General features: G+C 34.3%; 1 protein-coding gene across 1 annotated transcript; it reads right to left on the bottom strand.

The window, feature by feature from the left end:
- Positions 1-380: 380 nt before the first annotated feature.
- LOC107435188 (calcium-transporting ATPase 12, plasma membrane-type) lies at positions 381-17,339 on the bottom strand. The gene is made up of 3 exons (XM_016046746.3): positions 17,076-17,339; positions 14,791-16,740; positions 381-638 (listed from the first exon to the last, which is right to left on the bottom strand). Exons 1-3 carry the CDS (start codon positions 17,337-17,339, stop codon positions 381-383), a joined length of 2,472 nt encoding a protein of 823 aa, XP_015902232.3.
- Between the last annotated feature and the right edge of the window lie 1,270 nt (positions 17,340-18,609).

Raw genomic sequence — 18,609 nt, 5'->3', positions numbered from 1 at the left:
ACTCACCACATTGCCTGCCTCTCGACAACTTCACCAGTTTCTTGATCACCAATGGTCAGATGCAACTCTTTTTGCCTTTAGTCTTAAACTTTGTTGCTATATTAATATGTTGATTTTTTTTTATTTTTTTTTATTATTTTTTATTTTTTGTAATTCTTTTTTCTTGCAAGTCTATTTAAGTTTTATTTTTTCTATTTGCTGTTCTTGTTGTTTTCTTGAGTTGGATAATATGCATGTGAAAAGGCAAAGCTAAAGAGGGAAAATAGAGGTGATTAATTTTATAAGAAACTTGGAGATAACAAGCTGCAATTTGCAACTTACATTTCGAATATATATCAGCATTTTTTGGACGCCATTAGTGAAAATGAAGCTAAAGTTGATTAAGAGTTTTCTCCTGCTGTGATAGCTTCTAGAGAACTAGTAACTCGTGATTCTGAATGTGCGGGAACAGAGGCTGTAAAGCTTGTAGATCCAACAATATTAGGGAGGAGTGGATGAATCTTGAAGAAGCTCGTTGTCAATTTCACAGCTGAATCGATTGGCAACGAAACAAATCCCATTAGAAGACACAAACCCCACTGTGTCTTGTTCAATCTGGCATAGTCCACAAGAATATGAGAAATCTCAGTAAAAGATACCTGCAAGGTTAGGATGATAAACACTGCCACACAAAAGCATGGATTTCGATGAAGCCCATTCATATAGCTATTTCACTATATGAATTTCATCCTAGCTATTTCACTACCATGCATATATATATATTCTCATTGGTTTGAGATACTTGTGATCATCGATGTTGCCCATTCATCTCTAAATTCGTTGACATTTTCAGCTTGTAACCAAGTGACACCTTCGTACTGAACATGAGAAACTTATGTTAATACATATAAAAATAATCATAAATATTAATTATTACATAATAGAAATATGATGAAATCATTAAATTAATAATAATTTACCATTCCTCTTAAGTCCCGGGGAGGAACTTTGCGCCTAATGATATCTCGCATTATCATCATCATATAGTAACCGCATTCCGTATTCCCAGGCTGCATCGGTGTCTAAATTTGCAAACAGTAAATTATGTGTAATATTAGATACAAATATATACAAATATTTAAATTAACTAACAACTAATAATGCTAAGTTTAATTTTTATATATAATAATTACCTTAGTATTTTGCCACCGAAGTTTCTTTTCAAATGTCTTTCCTTGGTTCCATGCAACGAAGGAACTATATAGAAATATAAATATTGTATAAGATTATATAATATATAGCTTCAAAAGTACAAATCCAATATATATAAGAACAATTAAGGAAAAATATTAGAGTTATTAATTAACTTACTCGTCGATCAAAGATTTTAGATCCTTATCAATTATATTCTTATGAGTCTTCAAAGAATCAAAAAACCATGCTACTGCTTTGTATAAATCAACAACACATAGCATCCAATGATTCCTAAAAACACCAATAAATATTTTAGTTAATATGATGTTTCTCGAAATGAATATTTTCATAACATAATTCAATAAAACTAACACAATATTACCTTGCACAGTAGGGAAATAACCATAGTTGATTATTTCTTGCATCTTGCCATCTACTCAATATATTTGATATCCGTTCATGAGGGTTTTGATGACCAACCGAAGCAATAATATCCGGATGAACAAAGCAATACTTCCCTTCGAAGGAGCCCGTCAATCCCTCACATAAATGCCTACATAATCCGATTACAAATAATTATAGTGTTTAATTAATTAAATTAAAGAATTAGTTATAAAGACATCCAAATTTAGTTTAATTACCTTATGTAGAATGCGATGCATTCGGAAGATAATTCTTGCATGTAACAAAAATCGTTTATATCGCTACTCGCTATGGCCAACTGTTGTTCTTCCCCAAAGATCTCTTTTTTCATGTTAAAAAACCATAAATGATCGCTATCGACGTCCTTGATCCGACGTAGCAACTCTCGGATTGTTGGGGTAACGATTAAGGGATCAACATTATCATCTTCATCATTCTCAACATTTGACCTGTTCGAGCTTCCCTACAAAATATCAACAAACAACATTTAAAATAGAACAAAAATGAAATTATTTTAAACTTCATTAATATACATAGCTGCATCGAACAATACCTCCTCAGATGGCAAGATAACAAGATCTCTTGGCCATGCAACAAATGCACCTTCAGCATCACCGACACGTATGATGTCAAATGACGGAATAGGCAAAGGTGCAAATCCATCAATAACGTCATCAACAGTTACCTTATAATTTGCTGCACCTAGCTTCACACCATGGCACATATCCGTTGGCAGCGAAGGTACCAAAGTGCCACGTGCTACTATATGGCCAACATTGCCTTGTGCAAGATTGCATTTTACACCCTGCAAAGTTTAAAAAAAAAAAAAAGATTAATATATGTTCACATGACAATATTCCTTCAACTTAAAGACTCGATCCCATGACCTCATGGCGGTAGGTAAGACCCTTCAACCATGGGAGCTATATAGATCGTAAGAACCCATTTAAACATACATACATAAATATATATATAAATAAATAAATAAATAAATAAATAAATAAATAATCAATCACCTCAGGATAGATCCGAGGAGCATCAATCCAAGATGTAGATTTGGTCCCATGAGCAGCAACATCATCGAATTGGGTGCCCGGAGCATCAACATCATCGGCTGGGGGGGTCCCATGAGCAGCAACATCATCGTGTTGGGTCCCACGAGCATTAACATCATCGGCTGGAGGGATCCCTAGACCAGCAACATCATCGACTTGGGTCCCAGGAGCAGCAACAGTATCGGCTAGATGAGCGAGTGACGGAATATGAATACCACATGCCGATATGAGCGCATCAACTTGGGCAGCGCTGCTGCTGCTTGAATTTCTGACGATCGCCATCAGACCTTTGAGCAGCGTCTCATAGATTGAATTGTTTCCACTTCCCTCCGACTTGGTCTTTTTTTGTGAACTCGGCTTAGGAGTATGGAAAAAGTTATTCACCGTGTATCCTTTGCCTCGACCCCTAAGCCTACCTCCATACTCTTCTTTTCCCAAAGCTTGTGTTAGGATATCCACAGGAGGTGAAGGCCGAATTTCTCCTTCTGTTGCCTTCTTCTTTAAGTCATTCTACAATATATTGTTTAAATGATTGAATATATCAGTTTATATAATAATGAACTAAATAATAATATATGCAACAAATATTCATATAAAATACAATACTCACAATTTTTTCCGCTACATGTTCAGTTTCTTCATTTGCATATTTTCCATCCTTCCCCATACGTGCCCGTATCCACAGGTCATCTCGGTCTACATAATCTTCAGTGCCTCTTTCAAGTTGCTTCAAAATTACAAATAAATTAATTTTAATAATGCATGCAACTGATCAAGTAACAATGACAAAATTATTATGGTTAAATGTAAATAAAAATAAATTGCATACAATGGCTCTTTCTAATCTCGCGTAACCCATTGCACCCATCCTATGCGGATACTTGTTTAATTGCCGTTTTTCCGAATATTTTTGACTTAATGCCTACAAAAGTTATAAACAAACATATTAGAAAACCCAAATACCATAAGTCACCATAACAAATTTTAATTTTTATATAAATAATGCCAGCACAATTTAATACAACAGTACCGTGCCTTAAATAAAACTATACCTGAAATTTATCCGACAACTTTGTTGTACAAAATCATCCCACACCTCTTGGCTTATGAATTCATAAATTGAGGGTCGATGCTTCAGCTTTTCGGGTGTGTCAATATATGGTCGAACAAAAGATCTATACAAGTAATTCTTGAATTTTCTCCATTTGTCACAACAATCTTTTAAAGTTGCCTTCCTAAAACTATCATCCTTACCCGTATATTGCTGCAAAATTAAAATATATATATATATATATATATATATATATATTTAGTAACATTGATTGACAAGTAAATGCGGTAAGTTAGAAATGCAAGTAAAATGCACATATACAAGCTGCAAATGCAAAAAAAGAATTATAAAATCTCCATCAATTAGATATTATTTATAATAAACAATATCTAACAATAATGCACTCCGTACCTTTATTGATGCCCATAGGTTATCTTTTAACGTATCGGACACATCTCTCCAATTAGGTATATTAATTGGTATTGTGCTCCTAGCCAACGAGCCCTCCAAATTGTTTAGTCGAACGGCCTCAGAGTTAATAGCAACTCCAACCTCATTATATTGAGGTTCCAAGCTTTTGTTTCCCGCCAAATGCTTCCTAAGGCCTTTCATTGTTGTGGCCCCTCGTTTTCTACGCCTTGGGGATGATGTATTCGGCCTTTCCATATCACTGGATGGTGATCCAGCGCCATCCCCATCCGAGAGGACATGTTCATTAAAATAATCCATAATTCTACATACAAAAAACATAAACACAAATTAATATTACTAACAATATAAGGTGTAGTATAATGAATAAACCATTAATAACAATAATAAACGATAAATTCATGTAATTTATTTACCAAGTGATGCAGTAATAGTATCTTCTCTTAACATCTATCCTCTTTAACAGTCATTAACATTTTCAAAATTTGCATCCGGCGACTAAATCACTATGGATTTTGAGTCGCACAAACGACGTCGTTTTAAGACCCAAAACAGAGTCGTTTTAAGACCCAAAACAGAGCACCTCTGACATTTCCCACGCAAATTTAACCATATAAACACATAATACAAATAATAGCATATAATTTTGCTTTACATACAATTGAACCCCACTTAATAAATATAGCTATTTTTCCAAACGAAATTTAGCTAACCCATTGTCGACAACAAGCCATGATTTTGACAACATAAAACCCCACCAAAATTACAGTAACGAACAAATATTTAAAAAAAAACACAAACACCAGCAAACAGAATTTTTTTTCCAGCAAACACATACACCACCGAACCCCCAAAGGGATGAAAAACAGCACACAAAAACAGCACACATACACCACCGAACCCCAAAAGGGATGAAAAACAGCACACAAAAACAGCACACCTTTACAAATCCAGCAATCAAGAGGAACTTCAAGCCACCACACTAGCGCCGGCGACGGCACGACAGCAACCCAGCAACCAAATCCCGACGACGATTCGGCAAAAACCCCAGCCACCCAGTGCGACGGCGACGGCGACGGAGAGAAGGTGAAGTTCGTGCAACCCAACCAGCGGCAAGAAGGAAGAAGCAGAGGAAGAAGGAACTTTGGGTATTTAGGAAAGAAACCCACAAAATCCTTCAAACCCTTGAAAGAAACAAGAATGCATAATGAGAGTGATCCTTCAAAATCTTCTCATACCCCCTAGATTGCTTCCAACTCTCTAGTTTCCGTACTAATGGTTAAAGGTTGAAAAGAAAGCCCATAGATTAACGTGCCATTTTAGTTATAATATTTCATTAATATTGGGGTATAAAAAAATGTTATTAAAAACATTTTAGGGAAAAATAAAATATTTCAAGACACTTACAAACGAAAAAATGGAAATACAAAAAAAAATAATAAAAATAAATCATAAAAAGCGACGTATAGAGAATAAAATACGTCGCCTATAAAATTTAAAAAGCATATAAATTTTAAGAGTTTTGAAATGTTAAATAAAAAATAAATATACTTCAAAGAAAATCAGACTGATTACAAAAAAAAAAAAAAAACTAATACACGCTGTTAAAATATTTTAACTAGTTATTTGATGCTGAGATTAAAAAAAAAAAGAAATCGGTATTAGGCGACGCATAGTACTGATTATGCGTCGCCTATTACTATAATTTAAAAAAAAAAAAAACTCTCTTGATATTGTTTAAATATTTTCACTGGTTATTTGATGCTCAACTAAAATCCCATTGTTAAAAATGAAGGTTTAAAAAATATATATATATAGGGTATTAGGCGACGCATAAGCATGATTATGCGTCGCCTATTACTAAAATTTTTTAAAAAAAAAACTCTCTTTATCTTGTTTAAATATCTTCACTGGTTATTTGATGCTCCAACAAAATCAAATTGTTAAAAATGAAGGTTTTAAAAAAATATATTAAAAAAAAAAGGTATCAGGCGACGCATAATATAGATTATGCGTCGCCTATTACTGCAATACTTTAAAGAAAAAAATCTGTTTATCATCTTTAAATATTGTCACTGGTCATTTGATGCTGGAAGAAAATAAAATTTTTAAACAGGAAGAATTAAAAAAAAAACACCCTCTCTAACTGGTTTAAATATTTTACCTGGTTATTTGATGCTGAGATAAAATCAGATTGATTAAAAAATAAGAAAACAAAACTCATTTATGTTGTTTAACTATTTTCAATGCTTATTTGATGATGGAAGAAAATCAAATTGTTAAAAAGCATGGTTTTTTTGAAAGAAAGGAAAAAAAAAAAGAAATTGGGTATTAGGCGACGCATAGTCAGTACTATGCGTCGCCTATGACTATAATCTAAAAAACCAAAAAAAAAAAAAAAAACCCTCTTTATATTGTTTAAATATTTTCACTGGTTATTTGATGCTCAAATAAAATCCAATTGTTAAAAATGAAGGTTTAAAAAAAAATATAGGGTATTAGGCGACGCATAAGCATGATTATGCGTCGCCTATTACTAAAATTAAAAAAAAAAAAAAAAAACTCTCTTTATCTTGTTTAAATATCTTCACTGGTTATTTGCTGCTCCAACAAAATCAAATTGTTAAACATAAAGATTTTAAAAAAATATATGAAAAAAAAAAGGTATCAGGCGACGCATAAGATAGATTATGCGTCGCCTATTACTGTAATTTTTTTTTTTAAAAAAAATCTGTTTATCATCTTTAAATATTGTCACTGGTCATTTGATGCTGGAAGCAAAATAAAATTGTTAAACAGGAAGCTTTGAAAAAAAAACACCCTCTCTAACTAGTTTAAATATTTTACCTGGTTATTTGATGCTGAGATAAAATCAGATTGATTGAAAAATAAGAAAACAAAACTCATTTATGTTGTTTAACTATTTTCACTGCTTATTTGATGATGGAAGAAAATCAAATTGTTAAACAGCATGGTTTTTTTGAAAGAAAGGAAAAAAAAAATATAGGGTATTTACTAAAATTTAAAAAAAAAAAAACTCTATGTATCTTGTTTAAATATCTTCACTGGTTATTTGCTGCTCCAACAAAATCAAATTGTTAACAATAAAGGTTTTAAAAAAATATATGAAAAAAAAAAGGTATCAGGCGACGCATAAGATAGATTATGCGTCGCCTATTACTGTAATTTTTTTTAAAAAAAAAATATGTTTATCATCTCTAAATATTGTCACTGGTCATTTGATGCTGGAAGCAAAATAAAATTGTTAAACAGGAAGCTTTGAAAAAAAACACCCTCTCTAACTAGTTTAAATATTTTACCTGGTTATTTGATGCTGAGATAAAATCAGATTGATTGAAAAATAAGAAAACAAAACTCATTTATGTTGTTTAACTATTTTCACTACTTATTTGATGATGGAAGAAAATCAAATTGTTAAAAAGCATGGTTTTTTTGAAAGAAAGGAAAAAAAAAAAAGAAATTGGGTATTAGGCGACGCATAGTACTGATTATGCGTTGCCTATGACTATAATCTAAAAAACCAAAAAAAAAAAAAAAAAACCCTCTTTATATTGTTTAAATATTTTCACTGGTTATTTGATGCTCAAATAAAATCCAATTGTTAAAAATGAAGGTTGAAAAAAATATATATAGGGTATTAGGCGACGCATAAGCATGATTATGCGTCGCCTATTACTAAAATTTAAAAAAAAAAAAAACTCTCTGTATCTTGTTTAAATATCTTCACTGGTTATTTGATGCTCCAACAAAATCAAATTGTTAAAAAGGAAGGTTTTAAAAAAATGTATGAAAAAAAAAAAGGTATCAGGCGACGCATAAGATAGATTATGCGTCGCCTATTACTGTAATTTTTTTAAAAAAAAAATCTGTTTATCATCTTTAAATATTGTCACTGGTCATTTGATGCTGGAAGAAAATAAAATTTTTAAACAGGAAGAATTAAAAAAAAACACCCTCTCTAACTAGTTTAAATATTTTACCTGGTTATTTGATGCTGAGATAAAACAGATTGATTAAAAAATAAGAAAACAAAACTCATTTATGTTGTTTAACTATTTTCACTGCTTATTTGATGATGGAAGAAAATCAAATTGTTAAAAAGCATGGTTTTTTTGAAAGAAAGGAAAAAAAAAAAAGAAATTGGGTATTAGGCGACGCATAGTACTGATTATGCGTCGCCTATGACTATAATCTAAAAAACCAAAAAAAAAAACAAAAAAAAAACCCTCTTTATATTGTTTAAATATTTTCACTGGTTATTTGATGCTCAAATAAAATCCAATTGTTAAAAATGAAGGTTGAAAAAAAAAAATATATAGGGTATTAGGTGACGCATAAGCATGATTATGCGTCGCCTATTACTAAAATTTTAAAAAAAAAAAAAACTCTCTGTATCTTGTTTAAATATCTTCACTGGTTATTTGATGCTCCAACAAAATCAAATTGTTAAAAAGGAAGGTTTTAAAAAAATGTATGAAAGTGCAACTCGTTGAACATACTTACATCGAGCAATTGGACTATGGGTCCTTGCTTTAGACCAATTTACAATTGTTATATCCTATCTCAAATTATGTCGTGAGATGTGTTTTTGTGTTTGTGTATACTCATCATATAAAAAGAGCATTGATAGAACTGTTTTATATTTTTAGATTAATTGACTTGGTGTTCATTGGAATGCTATGTGAAAATTTTTTTTGAATGTAATTTTAAAAAAAATGACACAAATTAAAAAATAAATTTTAATTACTATTGGATAAGGCGACCCTTATATACGTAAATGCGTCGCCTGTTTCTATCAATGAGTCGCTAGATCATATACCTTTTTAAATGTAAAATTACCATTTTAGAATTATTGCCAAAAGTTTAAGGAGGAAATAAACAGTACTTGGAGAAACTTATTTGTTTTAAACGAATTAAAAAAAGAGCGTCTATGAAACTGTTTATCCTTTAGCGACACAGTTTATCTGTATACGTCGCCAATTTATCCAATTTCTTAAAAATTTTGGCGCGTTTTCAAAATTTACGCGGGATTTTGAATACCATTTCTTTTCACAAAATATGTGTTAGTACACTTCATAATAGGTGTTAGAATTGGAAGCAATCTAAAAGATACTTGAAGAGTGGGATATTTCGTGTTTAATTTTCCATTTGCTTGCATTGCTATCTGGAAGTTGGATTTCTTTCTTCGTGGATTCTTCTTTCTTCGTCAACCTCGTGGTTAGCTTGGATTCTTCTTTCTTCGTCTCCCTCGTGGTTAGCTTGGATTCTTCTTTCTTCGTCTCCATGGTTTCGGTGAGTTTCTTTTCACTTTATGATTGGCGGTGACATGTGGTGGATTGGGTTATTTTTTATTTATTTATTCATTATACCCGAAGGTTAGGTTCGTTGGGTTTTCTTAATCTTGTTTTTGTGGATAATTTGTTTTCGATGGGTTTTCTTAATTTTGCTTTTGTCAATAATTTGTTTACGATGGGTTTTCTTAATCTCGCTTTTGTGGATAATTTGTTTGCGATGGGTTTTTTTAATCTTGCTTCGATGAGTTTCTTAATCTTGCTTTTGTCGAAAATTTGTTTGACATGGGTTTTCTTAATCTTGCTTTTGTCGATAATTTGTTTGCAATGGGTTTCTTAATCTTGCTTCGATGGGTTTCTTAATCTTGCTTTTGTCGATAATTTGTTTGCGATGGGTTTTCTTAATCTTGCTTTTGTCTGAAATTTTTTTTATGATATTGTTTGATATTGTTCTGTTTAATTAGATTGGTAGGGAAATGGATAAATCGTGGATAACGAAGGATAGAACCTCAAGCGATTTTGCTAAGGGGGTGAGTGAATTTTTGAAATTTAGCATGGAGAATGCCAATGATTGTAATGCCATACGGTGTCCTTGCATGCACTGCGGGAATATGAAAATCCATACTATTAGGGATATTAAAGGCCATATATATTGGAATGGGTTTGATGTCAACTATCGGCGATGGATTTGGCATGGTGAGTCATGTGTTGATGGTATTAGACCATCTTCTCATTTTGGGAATATTAATGTAGAATATAATGAAAATGATAGTAGTAGTAAGGAAGATGTGGCTTTCAATAGCTTAGACATGACCCGTGCTGCATTAGAAACTTTTGATAATGATCCTAACGAATTTGCTACCTTATTGGAGGATGCGGAGAAACCTTTGTACCTAGGTTGTACCAAATTTACCAAGTTGTCGGCTTTGGTTAAATTATACAACTTAAAGGTAAGATATGGATATTCTGATAAGAGCTTTAATGTACTGTTGCAATTGTTATACCAGATATTGCCAAATGACAATGTGTTGCCAACCTCCATGTACAATGTTAAGAAGACTTTGAGTGCTTTGGGAATGGAGTATATCAAGATTCATGCATGTCCTAAAAGTTGTATTCTGTTTAGGAAGGAATATGTGGACCTTAATGAATGTCCTAAATGTGGATCTGCTAGATGGAAAATTGATAAGAATGGAGTTGCTAGCAATATTCCAAATAAAGTTTTATGGTACTTTCCTATTATTCCGCGTTTTAAACGAATGTTTCGTAGTGTTGAAACAGCTAAGAATTTGACATGGCATGCCAATGGGAGAAAGGTTAAGACAGGGGAAATGCAACACCCTGCGGATTCTCCATCTTGGAAGTTGGTTGATCGTTTATGGCCAAACTTTGCATCCGAAGATAGGAATTTGAGACTTGGGATCGCGGCCGATGGAGTTAATCCACATAATATGTTGAGTAGTAGGTATAGTTGTTGGCCTGTGATGACGGTTGTGTATAATCTTCCTCCTTGGTTGTGTGTGAAGCGGAAATTTATGATGTTAAGTCTTCTAATTTCTGGACCGAAGCAACCAGGAAATCAAATTGATGTATACATGGAGCCGTTAGTTGAAGACCTGCAGCGGTTGTGGAATGAGGGTGTTATGGTCTTCGATGCTTACCGTCAGGAGAAATTCACGTTGAAGGCAGTGTTGCTATGGACAATAAATGATTTCCCAGCTTATGGTAACTTGTCCGGTCATGCGGTGAAGGGATATTATGCTTGTCCAATTTGCAGTGAAAATACTTTTGCTACAAGGCTAAAGCATGGAAAAAAAAATGAGTTTTACCGGGCATAGAAGATTTCTTCCTCCAAATCATCAATATAGAAGGCAAAAGAAGGCTTTCAATGGATTTCAAGAATTTGGAGTGCCTCCAAAACCGTTGACTGGAGAAGAAATATTAGATAAGCTTAATGCAATGAGATTTGATAACTCACACAAGAGGAAAAGGACTGTTGATTCTGAAGAATGTTGGAAGAGGAAGTCCATTTTTTTTGGAATTGGAATATTGGAAATTTCTCCATGTGCGACATAATTTAGATGTCATGCATATTGAGAAAAATGTTTGTGAGAGCATATATGGTACATTGCTCAATATTCCTGGTAAGACGAAGGACAGAGTTAATGCTCGGTTAGATTTACAAGAAATGGGTTTGCGGAAAGACTTGGCCCCTAAGCCTCAAGGTAATCGAACTTTCCTACCACCGGCCTGCTATACATTATCAAAGCATGAGAAGAAATTGTTTTGTAAGTGTTTAGCGGACTTAAAGGTTCCAGATGGTTATTCTTCAAACTTTAGGAATCTTGTTTCAATGGAGGACTTAAAGATGGTAGGATTGAAATCTCATGATTGTCATACATTGATGCAACAACTCTTGCCTCTTGCAATTCGTGCAATCCTTCCTAAACATGTGAGACATGCAATTGCAAGACTTTGTTTTTTCTTCAATGCAATTTGCAAGAAGTCTATCATTGTTGCTGAATTGGAAAATATTCAAAATGATCTTGTCACAACTTTGTGCCTTTTAGAGAAATTCTTTCCACCATCATTTTTTGATGTAATGGTTCATCTAACTGTACATTTGGTTCGAGAGGTAAGATTGTGTGGACCAGTACATTTCAGGTGGATGTACCCGTTTGAGAGGTACATGAAAGTATTGAAAAGTTATGTTCGAAACAAAAATCGGCCAGAAGGTTGTATTGCCGAGGGTTACATATGTGAAGAAGTGATTGAGTTTTGTAGTGAATTTCAGAGAGGATTAGATGCAGTTGGAAACCCAATTGGTAGATATCAAAAGTTAAATGATAAGGATGATGTTGGTGCCCCATTTAAAGGTGGAAAAAATCAATCAATTGATCAACAACTTTGGGAGCAAGTTCATAGATATATACTTTTGAATACACCAGAAGTGGAACCGTATGTCAGGTGCGTATATACATGTTAATGTATAAAATAGTTGATATTTTTAATATATATATATATATATATCAACATGTATAATTTAGTTGCTATTTTGAATATATTAATAGGCATCGATAAGTTGATATGTTGGATATTTTTATTAATTACAACAACTTTTATTTGTTTTAGTATTCATTTTGAAGTCTTGAAGTCAAGCAAAAAAAATCGAGGAAAAAAAGCAAAATGGTTTCAAGACGAACACAAACGTACATTTACGTACTGGTTACGTGATAAGGTATGGGAAAGTTAAATATTCAATATATAATATCATTGTTTTAGCTTTAAATTTTCATATTTTTCTATTGACTAGATTGCACAAGAGCGAAGTCAACCTAACCACACAGTGTCTGAAACATTACGATGGTTAGCCCATGGTCCGCAATGGGTGGTAACGAAACATGAAGGATATGTCATTAGAGGGGTTAGATTCAACACTATAAATATGGATAATAAGAGGGTCACCCAGAATAGTGGTGTCAAAGTTATTGCCAAAAGTGAGCATTTTGCTAGTGCTAAGGATAATAACCCAATTTTAGCCGAGATGACATACTATGGGATCATAAGAGAGATTTGGGACATCGATTACACTATGTTTCGAATTCCAGTGTTCAAGTGTGATTGGGTTGACAACAGTGGTGTGAAAGTTGATGAGATGGGGTTTACATGTGTTAACTTTAGTAAAATTGGATATAAATCTGACCCATTCATCATGGCTTCACAAGTTCAACAAATATTTTATGTCGAAGATCAACTTGACTCGAGATGGTCTGTTGTTTTAACTCCACCACGACATTGTACTTTGGTTGAAGAAGAATTGGTTGAAGAAGATGTTCTTGGCGATACTACAATGGCTCACAATCCATTTGCCATACAATTGCCAAGTGTTGATGAAAATTATAATGAGGATGAATGTGAGAGTGGCTATGTTCGTAATGACTGTGAGGGGATATGGATAAACAATATCTTTTAAATAAATTGGTACGTATATTTATTAACTTATAATTATATTTTAAGTAATATTTATTTATTCATTGTGTGTTTTTTTCTTATGTGTTTTACACTTTAATTAGGAGAAACCTTAAGAAGGTAAATATTCATTAAATTTTCATTTGCCAAATTACAATTTAATTTATTAATTATGATTAAGTTTTTATTAATTTATTTTGCGTCAGTGCTAACAAATTTTTTTATTTTTCCATATGCAGTATGAGGGCGTAATATCGTCAACTCGAGTACATCAACTTCCATCTCAATAAGTATGCATATATATGTAAAAATATGTCAATGAGATGATATTTAATTATATTGATTATTGTTTTGTTATGAACAAGTATTTATTTTAAATTTTTATATTCTAATTATTTTGGACGAAGTTAGTTTGGGTTTTTTGCTATTATAATTAATTTTATATTTTAATAAATTTTTATGAAGATAAATCTAAAAAATAAAAGAAATAGCGGTTTATGAATATAACTAAAAGTCGCCTAAAATATATAACGACATATAATAAGATCAATTTGGCGACTCTTATAATTTTTAGCGACATAAGTATATTGTTGTATACGTCGCTAAATAGGTAACAGAGTCGCTAAAAATTAATAAATATGCGACTCTTATAATTTGTCGCTAAAACATGAACGGTCGCTAATATGGCGACACTAAAAACTCCTCGCTAATTGTTACGGGTCGTTAAAAAACCGATCCACAAAATCTGTCGCTAAAAATAATACGTCGCTAAATAGGGGACAAAAACGCGTCGCTAAAAATTAATGAGAAGCTATTTTAGAGACACTAAAAAATAGTCGCTAAAAATATATGGTCGTTAAAAGAGAGACTCACATAATGCGTCGCCAAAAATAATGCGTCGCTAAATAGGCGACAAAAACAGTGTGTCGCTAAAAATGAATGAGTCGCTATTCATTAAGAATTTTTAGCGACATAATTATTTGGCGACTAATCACGTACGTGTCGCTAAAAATTTATTAGCGACTTTATTATAAAAAGTCGCTATTTTATTAGTCGCTATAAGTACATCACTGTATGAGTCGCTAAAAATTAAATGTGCGTCGCCAAAAATTATTATTAGGCGACTGTGATTATGCGTCGCCTGTTATCTTATATATCTCGCGACAAGACATTTGGCGACTCCGTCAAATGCGTCGCTGTTTATTTAGTGCGACGTAGTATTTGCGTCGTGTATCAGCTCGATTCTAGTAGTGACAACATTGCCTTTCTTTTTCAAACACTGAATAAGAAGGAGCCTATCAGTTGGATGAGAGTTTCCCATTACACCAATTTTATCCACTACTTCCATCCTCTCTTTTTCAGTAAGATTTCAAAAAACTTCACCTTGAAGCCTGTCTGAGTTGGGAAGCATTAATCCACACTTGTGAGCTACGTTTTCCAGAACTGATATATCATCTTCTGAGGCAAGTAAGATTTTCACTCCAGCATTTTGACAAGCATTAATTGCATCTGTTATCTCTGTGCAGCATGTGTTTTTCAATACTAATATTCCTACTAAGATCAAGTCATTATCTTGTAGAATAGAAACATCAATTGCCTTGTAAGCAAAGGCGACAGTTCTGAGATGGTCAGACTGCATTCCTTCAACAATATGTTTAAAAGCCCCTCTCTTGTTTTCGTCCATGTCCTTTATTTCGCCATTTCTATCATAGTAATGGGAACACATGGCTAATATTGTGGTTGCAGGTCCTTTCCAGTGTAAGTGCTGATAATATCTTCCATGTTCCCGGTCGACCTTCCTCATCAATACTACACTTCCTTCCTCATCTGAGCTCAATGCTTTCATCTCTTGAATGGTGGAATTTTGCCTCGAAATCTCCATATCCATCCCCAATTCTGAGGAAGCCCATGGAAGCAGCGGGTCTTCTATTGATCTACCAAGAATTGATGGCATCAGAATTGGGGTGCTGATACATTGGCATAGAGCTTCACGAACACAAGTAGCTACTCCCGAGTCGACCCAGCAGCCTTTCTGAATGTTTTTCTCACCGACATAGCATATGGAAACCTCCGGCTGGTATAATTTTTCGGTGCAAATGATTTTGGTAGAGCCTATTGTGACACAGGCTAATAGTTCCTGAGCGTGAACCTTGCAAGAAAACGTCTTCTTTCTCCTATAAGCCACGGCTAATATGATGACAAAAGGAATTGGCTCCTGGATTCCTACCAGCAAAATGGCGAGTGAAGTTGTCAAGGGACTGATCTTTCCACATGGTTCTGTGGCAATTTTCTTGATGATGTCAATAATTCCCTTGGTTGCTGCTGTATTCTTTAGTTCTGGGAGATCAGCTGAGTTTTTATTAGTAGTATGTTTGCCTTCAAGCATACAGCGGAGGAACAGCACTACCAGGATTAGAATCGAGATTGAGATCGCAGCTATCTGTGTTATTGTGCCAACCTTTTCAAGTTGGGCTGGTAATGGGGTTTTGTTATGAGTATTGGAAACTTTGCTCATCAGCTCCCCCAATACCGTATCCATTCCCACAGAAGTTATCAGCATTCGTCCGTTGCCGTTAATCACCTTTGCACCATAGAACAAAAATGGAGTTTTCTCATCAACTGTTGACTCCAAACCATCATGATCAACAACAAGGAGGACTTGATCATCACCAGGATTAACAATGAATAATCCATCACCAGGGATTGGAGAGCCGCTGGTGAGGCATACCACATCACCTACCACAACATTGGAGATTGATAATTCCTTTTGGCATCCATCTCTGATCACAAGTGCTGTTTCATCAATTGGTTTATGCATCTCCAAAATCTTCTGTGATCGTTCGCTCATGAAATCACGGATGGAAGGAGCGAGTATCAGTATGAAAATCGCAACGGCTATAATTGCGCCTTCATACCAGCCGGTCTTCCAGCCCTTCTCCTTGATCCCGAATCCGATGGACAACACCGCACACAGAGAGAGAAGTAGGATGTTGCAGTTGTTGCAATATTGTCTTATGTATCCAAACAAGCCTCGTCTAGGAGCATTGGTTGCCTGTGTTGTTGTTGAAAGTAATGCACTTCCTCCATATAGAAATTGATCAAGACTTTCTTGGTCGCCGCGAATCCCAAGCTCTAGATTAGTACAAAGATCTTCTGCAATTCCTCGAACACCTCCGAAGCTGTGTAAAGACTCCATGTCCTTGTCTTTTACTATTTTCATAATACTTGCTTGTAGCAGGTTTGCTTGATCCCTCGCTCTACTGCAGTCCTCCTCTTTCTCCGACAAATCTGAATGGACCTCTATTGACACTTGAACATGTAATTCATCCTTCAAGATATCAAATACTTTCTTAGGCAGCAATATTTGAATTCCATATCTTACACTATAACATATATGGTATATTATTAAACAAAAGATACAATTCTCTCGCTCAGACAAGAAAGACGTAGCTAAAAAATACATATAATTTGCATTAACTAGTACTTCTCGTGAGAAATGAAAATCTCTCAAAGTTCGTAATTAGTTAAATACGCACCTTAGGGATTAGGATATCTCTGTTGCTCAGGCTTTTATTAATTAGTTATTGCATCTTTGTAGCGGATATTACCATCTATTATAGAAATTATATATATATATATATATATATGTATATAAAAACTTACTGCATCACCATTAATGGCGGCAGTAGAGGAGATAGCAGTGTAAGGCGGCACAGACAGAGCATTTGCTGCTGCTGATGATGATGAGGACGAGGATGAGACTGACACTTGCGGAGCAAACTTGTTGAGTTTGTCAGCTGGGATTGAGATGAATACCCTATGCACTTTAATGAGCAACATAAACCTGCGCAGCCGTGCTTTGAACAAACATTTTTCCCGCTGACACTCAAGATCTACATGCTGCTCTGTCGAGCTCGTATACGACATTTGGTTCATCTGGTTTTGCACTTCTGTGTATATATATATATATATATATTAATTCAAGCTAACAAGAGCCCCCCCCCCCCCCCCAAAAAAAAAAAGAACGTATAAACAATAAAACACAAGTTCAAACAAACCTTGCTGAAATTTGCTTCCCAATGATAAACGGAAAACAGAAATGCTGGAAAATTTGATGCAGAAATAAAAAAAAAAAAGTAATAATAAGCGTTAATAAAAGAAGCTATTTGCTGCAGTTATGTGGGAATGAATTTGATGGTCATGAGATGATTGGATGTGAGAGGCTTTATATAAGACTGAGACTACCATCCATGTGTTGTGGTTCTCTGACCACTTTAGAGAAGAAATATGAGAAGAAAAATAAAAAGAATTATATTAATCTCTTAAAAATAGAATACAAAAATAAAAACTTCTCTCATGGAGGATTCTCACGTGGAACCTCTCTCTGCACTCTCCAATTCTCTCTGGAATTGCTCACTCTTCTCTCAAGCTCTCTCTGGAACTTAAACACTCTCTCTCGGAGGTTTTCTCTCAATATTCCTCACTTGGGATAATATTGAGCTTTGCTCTCTTGGCTTGGTTTTCATGCAACGGGAAGGAGCCTATTTATAGGCTTACAAGGTTGGTTGCATGGCCACAATCTTCAACAGCTTAGCCCACAATTGTTGAACAATCCATTCGGTGCAGCAATGGTGTCAAAAATGGTGGCTGTCCAAAATGGTGGCTGTGGTTGGTGCGGCTGTGGTTGGTGCGGCTGGACTTCACAATTCTCCCCCTCCAGCCGCATTTAAAACTGATGGTCATCTGCCATCTATTCCAGCTATGTCTCTGCATAGCTTCAGCTTCTCTTGAGCAACAACTTTTGTTAGCATATCTGCTGGATTCTCTTTTGTGTGAATCTTCATCAGTTTCAGCAACTGTTGATCTATTACTTCGCGTATCCAATGATAGCGGATGTCAATGTGCTTTGTACGGGAATGATACATTGAGTTTTTGCTCAAATCCATGGAACTTTGGTTATCACAATGTATCTTGTAGTCTTCTTGCTTGATGCCCAATTCTGTGAGAAAACGCTTTAACCACAACATTTCCTTACCCGCTTCCGCTGCGGCAATGTACTCTGCTTCAGTAGTGGATAAAGCAACACACTTCTACAATCTTGACTGCCATGACACAGCTCCCCCTGCAAAAGTATAGAGATAACCTGATGTAGACTTTCTATTATCAGGGTCTCCGGCCATATCTGCATCTGTATAGC

The sequence above is a fragment of the Ziziphus jujuba genome, chromosome 1, assembly GCF_031755915.1.
Source record: "Ziziphus jujuba cultivar Dongzao chromosome 1, ASM3175591v1".
NCBI lineage: Eukaryota > Viridiplantae > Streptophyta > Magnoliopsida > Rosales > Rhamnaceae > Ziziphus > Ziziphus jujuba.
The sequence above is the reverse complement of the archived record's forward strand: the minus strand, read 5'-3'. Positions and strand labels throughout refer to the sequence as shown.

Bases quoted from the DNA above. Each gene is read 5' to 3' on its own strand.
- LOC107435188 (XM_016046746.3), bottom strand. From the start codon at position 17,339: ATGTCGTATACGAGCTCGACAGAGCAGCATGTAGATCTTGAGTGTCAG. The intron at 16,741-17,075 runs GTAAGTTTTTAT...GATATCTTGAAG, and splicing joins CCGCCATTAATGGTGATGCA to GATGAATTACATGTTCAAGT. The intron at 639-14,790 runs GTTTTTTGAAAT...CTAACCTTGCAG, and splicing joins CAGACAGGCTTCAAGGTGAA to GTATCTTTTACTGAGATTTC.